The 14302-nt window shown below is 41.1% G+C and overlaps 1 protein-coding gene across 1 annotated transcript; it reads left to right on the top strand.

Moving 5' to 3' along the window:
- The first annotated feature begins 2003 nt into the window (after positions 1-2003).
- On the top strand, positions 2004-6905 carry LOC109531902 (alpha-N-acetylgalactosaminide alpha-2,6-sialyltransferase 5-like). The gene is made up of 5 exons (XM_019896436.1): positions 2004-2115; positions 2494-2715; positions 4684-5093; positions 5158-5265; positions 6042-6905. Exons 1-5 carry the CDS (start codon positions 2101-2103, stop codon positions 6271-6273), a joined length of 987 nt encoding a protein of 328 aa, XP_019751995.1. The 5' UTR covers positions 2004-2100; the 3' UTR covers positions 6274-6905.
- Positions 6906-14302: the final 7397 nt, after the last annotated feature.

Here is a 14302-nt window from a genome sequence, read left to right as displayed (position 1 = left end):
ACAACTTTTCAACCTGCGGTATCGAAGTGGAAGGTGTGTGATGAATTATTTCACTGCACTTGTAGAGGTCGGTGATCATTTCGCAACACCGCATTCCCAGTTGTTACCTAGCTGTCCTAGCTGCAAGCACAAGATTTTTGGGAATATGCTAATGTGCTCAGGTGACTCTGAAATCTGATTGGTTAAGGAAATAGTGGCTCTATTATAGTATCTTTTGGAACGTGCGCTCCCCAACAAGTGATGCGGTTGGGCTTTGATGCCATAAATAGATGGCACAAGCAGATGGACCCGCTTCCATCGTTCCCCTGCTGCAGCGGAAGACTTTTCTCACTATCCATTTCAGTTCCTTCCATTAGATGTCTCACACATGGTGAAAGCTAAGAGCTTATAGATAGTCACCAATGTTCTTGTTTTATTGGATCGCATACATGCAATTAGATAAATGAGTAGTAAAAAACATTAATTGCAACAAATTTTAAGAAGAAAAAAAAGGCTAAAAGATGATGATAACCATAGAAGCGGAAAGTGGCGCTCATTGCAACAAGCTTCTTAAATTCCCATTAGGCATCTTCAAAAGGTGATTAGGTTTATTTTAGTTTAGTTTTATTTATTTCTGTCACACAGTGCTTAATATCTCTTTATATCAATACAAGAGGTAAGAGATGTGTGAATGTTATTTGGAGTGTAAAGAAATATTATCCATGTCACATTTTTTTTAAACAATTTTCAGAAAACAAGGGAGAAAAAAAAACAATTTCCCCAAATAAGAAGTGTACAGTTGCATCCATTCAACTTTTGCAGATTACCATTACCATCGAGTAAATGATTTGGGGAATTATGCTAATAGGCTCAAACCATCATTTTTTTCCCCACACAGCTTCTCACGAATAGATTACAATTTCCAGCAAGTCTTTCTCACGCGAGGAGCCGCAGCCTTCGCAGGTTGCCGTGATGAACGAGAAGAATATGTTAGCCACCGCTCTCTGTTCTTGTCAATTATCTTCAAGAACCAGCGAAGCGCTATCGGCTGTTAACCTTGCGAGCTGAGAATACAGATTTGTAATCTCCAAATCCATCCCTGCGCCATCTTAATTAACTCCTGTGAAGCTTTTGACTGTAGCAGTCAAAGCCAAACGATAAGCCAACAATGCCGTCGTATTTATTTGCGCCGGGGGATTCATTTGTGCGGAAATGGGCTGTCAGCCATTGTGTGAATGCTGTCAATTAAGAATCCACACGTTTTCTGCCGTTGGCCAAAATCTGCGTTTGTCTCATGGTATGTATGCTGACAATCTTTCATTGGGTTCGCTCAAATTATGATTCAAACCTTCATTTCGCTTCACGGCAGGCCATCACGGAACACAATGCAATGAAATACACTATCTGTTATTTTAGATGCTTTACACTTGAAAAACAAAAAGACGCGTAAATCTTCTGAATGCTGATCAGGTCCAGAAATTAAAAACCCTGCCACAGTTTGGCTTTGTTTTAACTCCAGAGTTTACCTGCCAGTTGTGTCGAAGCACCTGTGGCTAACGAAAAACTGCGTCAAGGTCTTTACTCTCAGGATCTGGATTTGACACCTCTGGCTATGCCAAGAACTATAAGACCTCTTCCATGACGAATTTAAAGGCACAGAGTAAAATCCACTATGCTGTGCCCGCGTGTGGAAAAATACCAAAACAAGGTCTACCGTACCTCTGCGCGGATTTCGACTGCGCCTTACGTGAGACTTGCGCATGGCACGAAACTAGACACACGGGGACAGTTTTCCATGTAAATTCAGGACTAAATGGAGATGAGATCATCTTTATGTCAGTACATATACAGTACTGTAATTTTTGTGACATTTTTGCTTCCTGGTGTACTGTGAGATTTTATTTTTGTTGATGTAAAATAGATACCATGGCTGAATAAAGCTTTGGAAACACTGCACTAGGACTTCAAGTAATACAGTAACGGAGGTGTTTAGGATCATGGGGAGGAGAGTAGCGGATAAGCCCTGTGCTGAGGTCCCACTCATGCGTGCCGAAGAGACCCGACGCTACGTGCGAGCTTTGGCCGAGAAAGGATGAGGGCTCCAAACGAGGGGAGAGGAAAATGAGGATCCGCTTGGTAATTTATAAATGAGACCTGTAGGGGGAAAATATGTGGGTCGTGCTTTTTTTTTTTTTCCTTTGGGAGGGGGGCGGGGGGGCTGTGCTCTAGAATTCAGCGATGCTCTCGAGCGAGCTCCAGCTTGTGAGTTGGCATTATATATTACACTGTTCGTAGATCATGAACCAACATGGGTGCATTAATGCCGTGCTATTTTTTTTTTACCTGTCCAATTTAAAAAAAAAAAATCAGACAGTCCTTACAATTTTTTATAAATTTTTTTTATGCACTAGACAGCTGTTGCTCGCCTCGAGTTTGACTAACCTCTGTCCTAGTCTTGGTTGTGTCGTGCGATGACATGTTTTGTCTCGATGTGTTAACGCCTCTCCGTTCCAGTGCCAAGGTGTTGGTAGCATCCTTGTCGTCACCATGGTGACCAGTTTGATGGTGGCGTACAACAGGAGAGCTCGTGGTGGCAGATCATCGTCGGCGTTCTCGCCGCCATCATCAGCTTCATCCTCCCGACAAAAAGAAGGTCCTGCACCTGCCATGAGAAAAAGATCACAGACGGCTTTGGTGTCAACACTCGGAGGCTACACGGGTGTCGAGGACCGCAAAGTAAATGAAACATTTTTGTTATTATTCGCCGTTTATCGTGAGCGAGGTCATATCAAATGTTTTCGTGGTTTTGCCCCTCCCACGTGGTTTAAAATAATTTAAAGTTATAAAAACAGATTTTTAAAAAGACAAACATTTTTTTTAGGGGGGGTCGTAGAATTAACTAATTTCTATTTATTCCAATGGGGAAAGTCGATTTGAGAAATGATTGTTTTGAGATACAAGGGTGGTCATGGCACAAATTAAATTCATACCTTAAGGCGTCACTGTACATCTGTATTCTGACGTCATTCAGGTGTTTCTTTTATGAATTAAGGCCCCGCCCTAGTTTCACAAAGAACTACTAATCATTTCTGTGGCTTTACGGCCTTACGCCTGAGGTCGCGTGTTAAATTCCAGAGGAACGGCCCGCAACGAACAAAACATTTCAATCCTCGTGCTGTAGCACCACGAGAATGAGCTGCTGAACTCCAACGCTCAACACACTGCGGAATCCGCGGAAACTCGCCGTAGTTTATACTTTCTCCATTCATAATTCATGTTTTCGTCATAAAAGATTTAGTGACCAAAAAAAAAAAAAAAATTAAGCAGGATATAGATTTCTTCTTGAGGGATTATTGCCGAGTGATAAAGCGCAGTGACCCATCACTGCTTGCTTGCAAAACCAAGTAAAATATGTTCTTCCTAATCCATTGTGACGTTCAGTTTCCTCACTGCTACTTGCGTGACGAGGACCCTCCGCTGCAGCTTGTAAACATACCACAGCAGACCTTTGCCGCTATCTGTTTTTTCGTCAGAGCCGTCTGAGGTCGACTGCTGCCGCACGGAGGGCAGTCGTGCACGCTCGCGCCGCACCGCACAAAGCATAATCAGGCGCGAGCTTTGCACTGCTGCTTGCTGTCTGTCGATTGCAAAATTTGCTTTGATCTTGTTCACAGAGCCGGTTGGGCACCACTGGAATAGAGATGGATTTTTTTTTAAATCTCATCTACGGAATTACTTGGCCAATGTGTTCTTTTTTAAGAATCAAATGTAGTCCCCGAGTACAAGAGTTTGCACAGCCTCGATCTAGAGTTGCACGTTTTTACAAACAAGCGATGCAAGCAGCACAGCCTGCGGTGCTCCGAGTGTAAATAGACCATCTCACCTGAGAGCCCGATGTGGTGTGAAGCTTAAATCTCTGACTGCCGATGTAATCCTCCCTTAAAGCGGGGAATAATTCCAGGGAGAAAGACTCATTACTCCTCTGTTGATACAAAAAAAAATGAGGCCAAGATAAATCATGTGAAAACTTTTTACACCATAAGTGTGTCTAAACTGTACAAGTCTTTTTTTTCCCAGCGAGTGGAGGTCAGAATAAACAATTGTAAATGGCATACCCCCTATAACTGGGGATTTAACTTGGTTTCATTTAGTTGACATCACAAACTGACCTGGACGAACCACCTGGCATACACGGTAAATGCCCGGTGGGCCAGCAACTTTTGGGGCTAATGTAGTGCAATTTAATTATTTTCCGCCATGATACTGGCCCATAATTTAGAAGCAGCAGCCCATTAATCCATTTACAATATAGACAATAAACTGAGCTAATCAACATCAGTAGCAGAGTTATGCAAAAGTCAGGGGTGCTCAGAAGTTGATTCCGAATACAAATTCAGTCTTTCGAAATAAACGTTTGATTCTTGCAGTCAATGTCAATTCCATCCATTATTTTCACACCGTAGCATGCAAACAACGTGGCTGAGAAGTCATTGTTTATCCCTGACTGTGGATGGTATGATAAACAATGACGTCTGTTACCGAGGGCATTGCAGGTACATACACATGCATGCACAGAGCTCAAGTCAAAATGCAAGGGACGATTGTTATGTGCCGGTCCAGCCAAGATCAGGAAAACCTGGCGTTTGAATAGGGGTGTGCAGACTTTATATCCAGTGTCTGTCAGTAATTGTAATTGTTCCGTAGGCTCTAAGGATGCACTGCAGGACATGCGCCCTCGTCACCAGCTCGGGCCAGCTGACCGGCAGAGAAAGGGGCCCAGAAATCGACCGCTCCAAGTGCGTCATCCGTATGAACGACGCCCCCAGCGTGGGCTACGAGCAAGACGTGGGCCGGCGCACCAGCCTACGCGTGGTCGCGCATTCCAGCCTGCAGCGGGTGCTCCGCAGGCAACGAGAGCTGCTCAACGCCAGCCAGGGCACGGTGTTTGTCTTCTGGGGGCCGAGCAGCTGCATGAAACGCGACGGCAGAGGCCACGTTTACAACCATCTGAAGATGTTGAACCAGCAGCTGCCCGGCCTCAACGTTTATATCATTTCTCGACTTAAAATGATGGCCTTTGATGAACTTTTCAAAAATGAAACCGGCGTTGACAGGTAAATGTGAAAATGTCAAAGTGCCTAATGGGAGGTATACAACAAACATTTCTCGAATGCCCAGGAAAAGTTCCAACTCCTGGCTGAGTACTGGCTGGTTCACGATGGCCATGGCCCGGGAACTGTGTGACAGGATCAACGTGTATGGCATGGTGCCACCTGACCACTGCAGGTACTCAGATTTATTTTTAAATGAGCTGTTGGGTGTACCGGTGCAGCCATTTTGCATTCAAACCATATACCTTCCATTTAACGAACTTACAACTCCACGTTTGACTCTGCCACCTCCGTTTTTGAGTGACTCGGAAAAATAGTGTATGAAGAGGAGCAGATGGTTTGTTGAGTAACAGCCACACTCAGATTTTTTTTTTTTTATGCCGCTCCCTGTTTCTTGTTCATCTTTAATAACGTCCTGAAACGGCGGCGGCAACAAGTTTGCAAACCCTCGATGACTAAGCCAAGAGACAACCCTAACTGTAGAATACTAATTTGTCCCAATGATAATAACACTGAAAAAAAAAAACGGTCATTAACTGTCCAGGTAATCTTGAAGGGAACGCCGTAACATTTCTGTCATACAAGTACAAGCTGGCTTTAACCCATCAATTCAACTAAAACATGCAGACAGCATATACAGGCATAGATTCTTTATCCTCTGAGAAAAAAGACCCAATATTACTGCAGCTTGGTTGCGACATTCTTTTACTGCGTTTCAAAATCAAATCGACCCGTAATGTGTCAGTACATATTATACCGGCCCCTGGTGGCCAAGGCATGTACACCACCATCGAATCATAAATGTACAAAGTGTTTAATTCTTTACCAAATGAATGCCATTTCAATTCATTTCATTTGGGGAAACATTAAGTCAAGCCACATTTGTGTTTGTTTGATTGAATTACTTTACCCAAGCCAACTGATTTCATTTGACTCTGGCATATAATGTAGATCCCCCTCCAATCCGTCAGTGCCATATCACTACTACGAGCCTTCCGGCCCCTCCGAGTGCGCCATGTACCTGTCCCACGAGAGAAGCCGGCGAGGGAGTCACCACCGTTTCATCACAGAGAAGATGGCCTTTGCCAACTGGGCTCGCAGCCTCGACATCCATTTTTACCAGCCGGACTGGAAGCCAGCAGCGGCAGCAAATATCTCCAGCGCCATTTGGATTGGATCCTGAATTCTTCGAGAAGAAACAGACAACATCAGTGGACTCAATAGCATGTTGTTTTCCGTTTGACGAGAAAGGAGTCATCTATCCACGTGAGACTTCGAAATTGTTAACTTCGTGTAAGATGGCGTCTGAAACTACAAGTGAAAATACAATTGATGTTTTTACTGTCGTGAGGGGGCTCGCCTTTCTCTTTAAATGCACTCATGGAGAATAAATCGCCGTTCGCCAAGTTACAACGCGAAAGCTCAGACGGGCATTGTACAGGCGGCAGTGTCTCATTTGCATGAGACGTAACCACGTCCCCCCGACCCCCCAAAATAACAACTTTTAAAAAACGACCATGTCCTAAAAATGTAAATACATCGGGGACAAAAAGCCCATGTAACTTCTGCTTACAACCGATACTAAATTTTGCTCCTCCCCAACATTCAAACACATTTGTCTCTGACCTCAATATACTTCCTCGACACCTATTACTCCTTTCCAGTTAGTTAGGCCCTTGGCACCATCTTGTGGTCTTAAGATACGCATTTCATGTGTAAGATGACACTCATACAAAACATTCATATGTGGAAATCATCTTTTCCCACTGAAAGGAATGGGAAACCCATTAATTCGTTCCAGTCTTGAATTAAAAACATAACAAAAATTGTTGTAATGTGTATTTTAATTGAGGAAAACTAGCACTTTATTAAAACATTAAGTAATGACATAAATAAAATGTTGCTTTTGTCACACTGTATCAGTTGAATGCCCAGTGTGCCGCTTTTTCTGATGTGCCTGCCTTGGCCAGACAAACGTGTATATACTCTTTCATTGAGACGTCTGACTTCTCCACTCACTAGTACTGCACTAATATGATTTTTTCTTTGCAGACATTGAAAAATATTTGACTGTGAGGACAAAAAAAGTGGCTGTGCGTCTTCTTACATTGTTTGTCTACATGTATAGCTGTGCGATTTGTGTCCAATCCATTATTTGAAGGGCTATAGCACTGCACCCTAGATGCTGTTGTATGTTTAGTTTGACAGTAAACTTTAAACGTTTGTATCAAGTATGCGGCTGAATGGCGGCTAGTATCTAAAAAAAACAAAAAACGTACAGGTTGAATGAGGTGAATCTCAAGACACCACTGTACATCAATGCAGCTGCCTCGGTGTTGCTTCTGGAGCTGACATAGTTGTCAGAAGGGGAATTACCATGCAGGTCTGCATCTAAATCTCCAGAGGACTGCTACAGATTCTCACATACGCTTTTTCCTGCATAAAAAAAGCACTTTTGACAGCTGCTTGTTCCCATGTGTTATGAGGACGTCTTATGAATTTGACCACATGAGCCAGCGCCGAGTGCGGAATCTTAATGATCTACGGTGCTTCGAACCAAGACGGGGCAAGCAATGCAAAGGTGCCATGCAAAGTTGGCCTGTGTGCCCCGCATACAGATGACTGGGCCTGTCAGATGTAACTAGACAGCTTGACTTATTTCCTAAAAAACACTTCACAAGTCAAGCTGGCTTCAAATGAGTCTGCCCAAGCAGTTCTCTGACAAGGTTGCTCGTGGCAACATCATTATTTTCGCTGACCTTGAACGCAACTAAAGCGGTAAACACCAGTAAGGATCTGTTTGGGTCAAAAGAGCGTCCACCATGTCGGATACAATTATAGGCCTACAGAGTGGATACACAAAGTCTGCCATGCCACGGTTCAAGCTGCAGATTTTTGTGATATATATATTAAAAAAGGAGACCAAAATAAACCATTTCAAAACTTTTCCACCATTAATGTGACTTATAACCTGTAAAACATGGTTTAAATCTTTGCAAGAGAGGAAGAAAGTTTAAGCAACTGAGATAATATGGTTGCACAAGTGTACACACTTTCTTATAACTGTCATATTAAACTTGCGTGTCAACAATACAAATACCCATGAATCATTTATCACTGCTGTCATTATTTGTTCCGCCTCTTCGGGACCAAGGCAATAAAATAGCAGGATCGTAGGTTTGTACTGACACCTGCTGGCAATAAGTATCACAACAACGACAGTCAGTAATAGTATACAATAGTTTCCTATGAATCGGGGCTTTGCTCCCTCTTGTGGCGTCTTAAGGTATTTCAGAAAGAGCAAACGCAAAAAATGCTAATAGGCCGATTACTTAGCAAATACAGTAGCTGAGGACATATTCGACACACGAAAAAGTGAATTGGTCTCTTTGTGATTAACGGATCCCTAATAAACAAATACATAAAAACCACCGCAAAGTACACTTGGCGATGAACATTTTTCCCCTCCTTGTAGCACCATTAATAATTTATAAAATGGCTGCCTGGGTCTGGGGACCATTTAGGGCCACTTGGGACTTGTACGATGGGGAGAAAATGACGACGACGAGTGCGAACAGGGGAAGAGTACGTTTGATGCCTGTGACTTTTGCTGTTGGAGTGCTTTTTGTGATTAGGTGCAGGACAGTACAGTGAATCCAACATTATGGCTTATTTTCTATTACTCCGGTCGAACACAACCCAACCTTCCCGGGCCTGGTCTTGCCTATTAAGGCAATCCAACAAAAGGATGTGATTTTTAGTCTTGTGCATGTGGACCGTCTGGCTCACGTTTCCGGCTGGGACAGAACATTTGGAAGGTGTGATGTCAAACCCGGGAGAGGATTTGGCAAGTGATTTGGGGTTGTTAGGCATCTCAAGAAAGAAAAAAATAGGACAAAAAAAAAAAGGAGAGTTAAAACAGTGATTGCTGTGGCACCGGGAGAGAGTAAAAAAATGACAGTTTAACAAATTACGTACCTTTGTTTTGTCTACCTATATGTCAGCGACATACACTGATGGAGTAATTAAAGAGTAAATTTGAAAAAAAAAAAAACGCTTGTGCATTTGTTGAAACTGTTAGTATGGCCTGATAGTCGTAAAGTGATCTTGAGGGTTAAAAAAATAATAATTCTGTGAACCACAATTTTAGTTGTCAGATCTGTTCTTTTATTTGTGTGTCATTTCTGAAACCATTTTCACCTCAAAATTGCCATTTGATGGAAAAATAAAGTGCTTCCAAACGGAATAGAACAGCAATACCATGTAGGCTGAAAATTGCCACTTTAGCAAATTGTGGGGAGACTGCAAACAATTTGAGGTGCTATTTATATTTACGATTAGGATAAAATGCTTTCAGCAGCAAGGTAGTCAGTACATCCACCTCAAATTTCTGAGATTTGAAGTTTGAAATCTTGGCTGCAGTCTTCCTGTGTGGAGTGGCTGCAGTCTTCCTGTGTGGAGTTTACTTATTCTCCTGTAAATAATTGACACCTCCCCCTAAAAAATGTTAATGAATGCTTATATTAACCCTTTCATGCACCCTGTAACTTGATAACATGATAAGCTGTCCACTGTAGTAACCGCTGTCCCTAAAAGAGTTAATATTTTAACTGTAAATACACCACAAATTATGATTCCACATCACTTAGCTCCTCCCCACATGCAATGCTTGTCTCTCACTTGATCGGCATCATTTCAATATACTTCCTTCACAGCAATTACTACTTTCCGATTTAGATAGTGTTGTGGCAGCATCTTGTGGTTATTTTTGGACATTTCAGAAAAAGTACCACGAAAAAAAGAAAAAAAAAAGAAAAGAAACAAATGCATATAGATTCGTTTTTCAGCGAATTGCAGGGGATAAATTCCACAGAGTGTATTTGTGAATAGTAAATAGCAAACATGTGGGGAGAGGGGGGGGGGATTACTGTACTATAGTTGCCCTGCTATCAAATTTCTTTATAAATCTACAGTTGTACCTGGAAGGAGGCACTTATCTGAGAATACATTCTAGATTTCAAACATAAAAATAAATGATATTACATATCTGGGCATGAATGACTGCAATCAATTCTTACCCCCCCCCCCCAAAAAAAAAACGAATTAAAAATCCCATTAATCACCATATATCATCAGTCTCATTTTAGTAGAACATCCCACCCTGCTTTTCTCTTGTGTAAAATACAATCCACTGTGAATATTTTTTCGGGCAACAGCTGGGTGAGAAACAGGGGCATCTGTGTATGAGCAATCACCCAATTCTTTTTTTTTTTAATTCGTTTGGCTCATTAAATACTCAGTTAATGTATGTTATATTGTGAATATAAAGCAAATTATCAACCGCAAATGTTAGTCAAGTAAGGCAATTGACATAATGCTTATGGTCGATTAAGACTAAAAATTACGATCACTTTGTTGAAGAATTATTACTTATTGCATATTCTGCATAGACATTTTTATTAACCTCACCTATAAATGACCTGGCTCATCTGTTCGATTTAACAATTAAATGTGGCCTTTGACCACAAAAGTTACACATGGTTTATCTATTTGGACTTGGCATGATAATTTACCGAATTGTGCTCAGGACCAAAAACAGGAACAGTAATAGAAATGGAAGATTTTTCGAAGAGTGTTGGGAGTATGATAAGGGATGAAAGTCGTTCCGAGTGCCAGTCCATCGAAAAGAAAATAACTAAAGCGGTAAACACCAGTAAGGATCTGTTTGGGTCAAAAGAGCGTCCACCATGTCGGATACAATTATAGGCCTACAGAGTGGGTACACAAAGTCTGCCATGCCACGGTTCAAGCTGCAGATTTTTGTGATATATATATTAAAAAAGGAGACCAAAATAAACCATTTCAAAACTTTTCCACCATTAATGTGACTTATAACCTGTAAAACATGGTTTAAATCTTTGCAAGAGAGGAAGAAAGTTTAAGCAACTGAGATAATATGGTTGCACAAGTGTACACACTTTCTTATAACTGTCATATTAAACTTGCGTGTCAACAATACAAATACCCATGAATCATTTATCACTGCTGTCATTATTTGTTCCGCCTCTTCGGGACCAAGGCAATAAAATAGCAGGATCGTAGGTTTGTACTGACACCTGCTGGCAATAAGTATCACAACAACGACAGTCAGTAATAGTATACAATAGTTTCCTATGAATCGGGGCTTTGCTCCCTCTTGTGGCGTCTTAAGGTATTTCAGAAAGAGCAAACGCAAAAAATGCTAATAGGCCGATTACTTAGCAAATACAGTAGCTGAGGACATATTCGACACACGAAAAAGTGAATTGGTCTCTTTGTGATTAACGGATCCCTAATAAACAAATACATAAAAACCACCGCAAAGTACACTTGGCGATGAACATTTTTCCCCTCCTTGTAGCACCATTAATAATTTATAAAATGGCTGCCTGGGTCTGGGGACCATTTAGGGCCACTTGGGACTTGTACGATGGGGAGAAAATGACGACGACGAGTGCGAACAGGGGAAGAGTACGTTTGATGCCTGTGACTTTTGCTGTTGGAGTGCTTTTTGTGATTAGGTGCAGGACAGTACAGTGAATCCAACATTATGGCTTATTTTCTATTACTCCGGTCGAACACAACCCAACCTTCCCGGGCCTGGTCTTGCCTATTAAGGCAATCCAACAAAAGGATGTGATTTTTAGTCTTGTGCATGTGGACCGTCTGGCTCACGTTTCCGGCTGGGACAGAACATTTGGAAGGTGTGATGTCAAACCCGGGAGAGGATTTGGCAAGTGATTTGGGGTTGTTAGGCATCTCAAGAAAGAAAAAAATAGGACAAAAAAAAAAAGGAGAGTTAAAACAGTGATTGCTGTGGCACCGTGAGAGAGTAAAAAAATGACAGTTTAACAAATTACGTACCTTTGTTTTGTCTACCTATATGTCAGCGACATACACTGATGGAGTAATTAAAGAGTAAATTTGAAAAAAAAAAAAACGCTTGTGCATTTGTTGAAACTGTTAGTATGGCCTGATAGTCGTAAAGTGATCTTGAGGGTTAAAAAAATAATAATTCTGTGAACCACAATTTTAGTTGTCAGATCTGTTCTTTTATTTGTGTGTCATTTCTGAAACCATTTTCACCTCAAAATTGCCATTTGATGGAAAAATAAAGTGCTTCCAAACGGAATAGAACAGCAATACCATGTAGGCTGAAAATTGCCACTTTAGCAAATTGTGGGGAGACTGCAAACAATTTGAGGTGCTATTTATATTTACGATTAGGATAAAATGCTTTCAGCAGCAAGGTAGTCAGTACATCCACCTCAAATTTCTGAGATTTGAAGTTTGAAATCTTGGCTGCAGTCTTCCTGTGTGGAGTGGCTGCAGTCTTCCTGTGTGGAGTTTACTTATTCTCCTGTAAATAATTGACACCTCCCCCTAAAAAATGTTAATGAATGCTTATATTAACCCTTTCATGCACCCTGTAACTTGATAACATGATAAGCTGTCCACTGTAGTAACCGCTGTCCCTAAAAGAGTTAATATTTTAACTGTAAATATACCACAAATTATGATTCCACATCACTTAGCTCCTCCCCACATGCAATGCTTGTCTCTCACTTGATCGGCATCATTTCAATATACTTCCTTCACAGCAATTACTACTTTCCGATTTAGATAGTGTTGTGGCAGCATCTTGTGGTTATTTTTGGACATTTCAGAAAAAGTACCACGAAAAAAAGAAAAAATAAAGAAAAGAAACAAATGCATATAAATTCGTTTTTCAGCGAATTGCAGGGGATAAATTCCACAGAGTGTATTTGTGAATAGTAAATAGCAAACATGTGGGGAGAGGGGGGGGGGGTTACTGTACTATAGTTGCCCTGCTATCAAATTTCTTTATAAATCTACAGTTGTACCTGGAAGGAGGCACTTATCTGAGAATACATTCTAGATTTCAAACATAAAAATAAATGATATTACATATCTGGGCATGAATGACTGCAATCAATTCTTACCCCCCCCCCCAAAAAAAAACGAATTAAAAATCCCATTAATCACCATATATCATCAGTCTCATTTTAGTAGAACATCCCACCCTGCTTTTCTCTTGTGTAAAATACAATCCACTGTGAATATTTTTTCGGGCAACAGCTGGGTGAAAAACAGGGGCATCTGTGTATGAGCAATCACCCAATTCTTTTTTTTTTTAATTCGTTTGGCTCATTAAATACTCAGTTAATGTATGTTATATTGTGAATATAAAGCAAATTATCAACCGCAAATGTGAGTCAAGTAAGGCAATTGACATAATGCTTATGGTCGATTAAGACTAAAAATTACTATCACTTTGTTGAAGAATTATTACTTATTGCATATTCTGCATAGACATTTTTATTAACCTCACCTATAAATGACCTGGCTCATCTGTTCGATTTAACAATTAAATGTGGCCTTTGACCACAAAAGTTACACATGGTTTATCTATTTGGACTTGATAATTTACTCACAAAAGTTACACATGGTTTATCTATTTGGACTTGGCATGATAATTTACCGAATTGTGCTCAGGACCAAAAACAGGAACATTAATAGAAATGGAAGATTTTTCGAAGAGTGTTGGGAGTATGATAAGGGATGAAAGTCGTTCCGAGTGCCAGTCCATCGAAAAGAAAATAACATTACAGGAAGTGTGCTTTGTCTATTTGACTCGTGTGTGTTGACATATTCTGACACGTCAAAGGGTGGCCTGATTGAAAATCCAGCACATGTGTGCCCACGGTGTGTTTGCACTTCACATCCTTGTCTTTTTTAACACTTGACATCCTGTAACACAAGAACAAGTATTTCTGCTTTTAATAATAACTTTGTCACCTTCATAAACGTCATTCCATCGAAGTGTGGATGAGGAAGACGACGGATAAGTCGCCAAACTGGCTCTCGAACGTGGGGGAATTAAAAACTAAATAAATAAAAATTATCTGGAAATTTTTTTTAGGTACAGTGCCACCAAAAAAGTTTCCGCATTTTTGACTTGAGGGGGTGGAAGTGTGCAAATCTACCCCACGTTGGTGACACAAAGCAATGCTTCCAATGTGCTGTTGTCAACTCTGCCTTCTGTCATGCCTGAGATCTCGGTGCACTATGACACTCCATGGTGTACTTCTGGCTGCAGCGTTGCATCCTCTTGCATTCCTTATTCCCGGCGTTCTCAACTTTACGGTTCC

Source organism: Hippocampus comes, unplaced genomic scaffold, assembly GCF_001891065.2.
Source record: "Hippocampus comes isolate QL1 unplaced genomic scaffold, H_comes_QL1_v1.1 scaffold22, whole genome shotgun sequence".
NCBI classification, from domain to species: Eukaryota; Metazoa; Chordata; class Actinopteri; order Syngnathiformes; family Syngnathidae; genus Hippocampus; species Hippocampus comes.
This window is presented reverse-complemented; position numbering and strand designations above follow the sequence as displayed.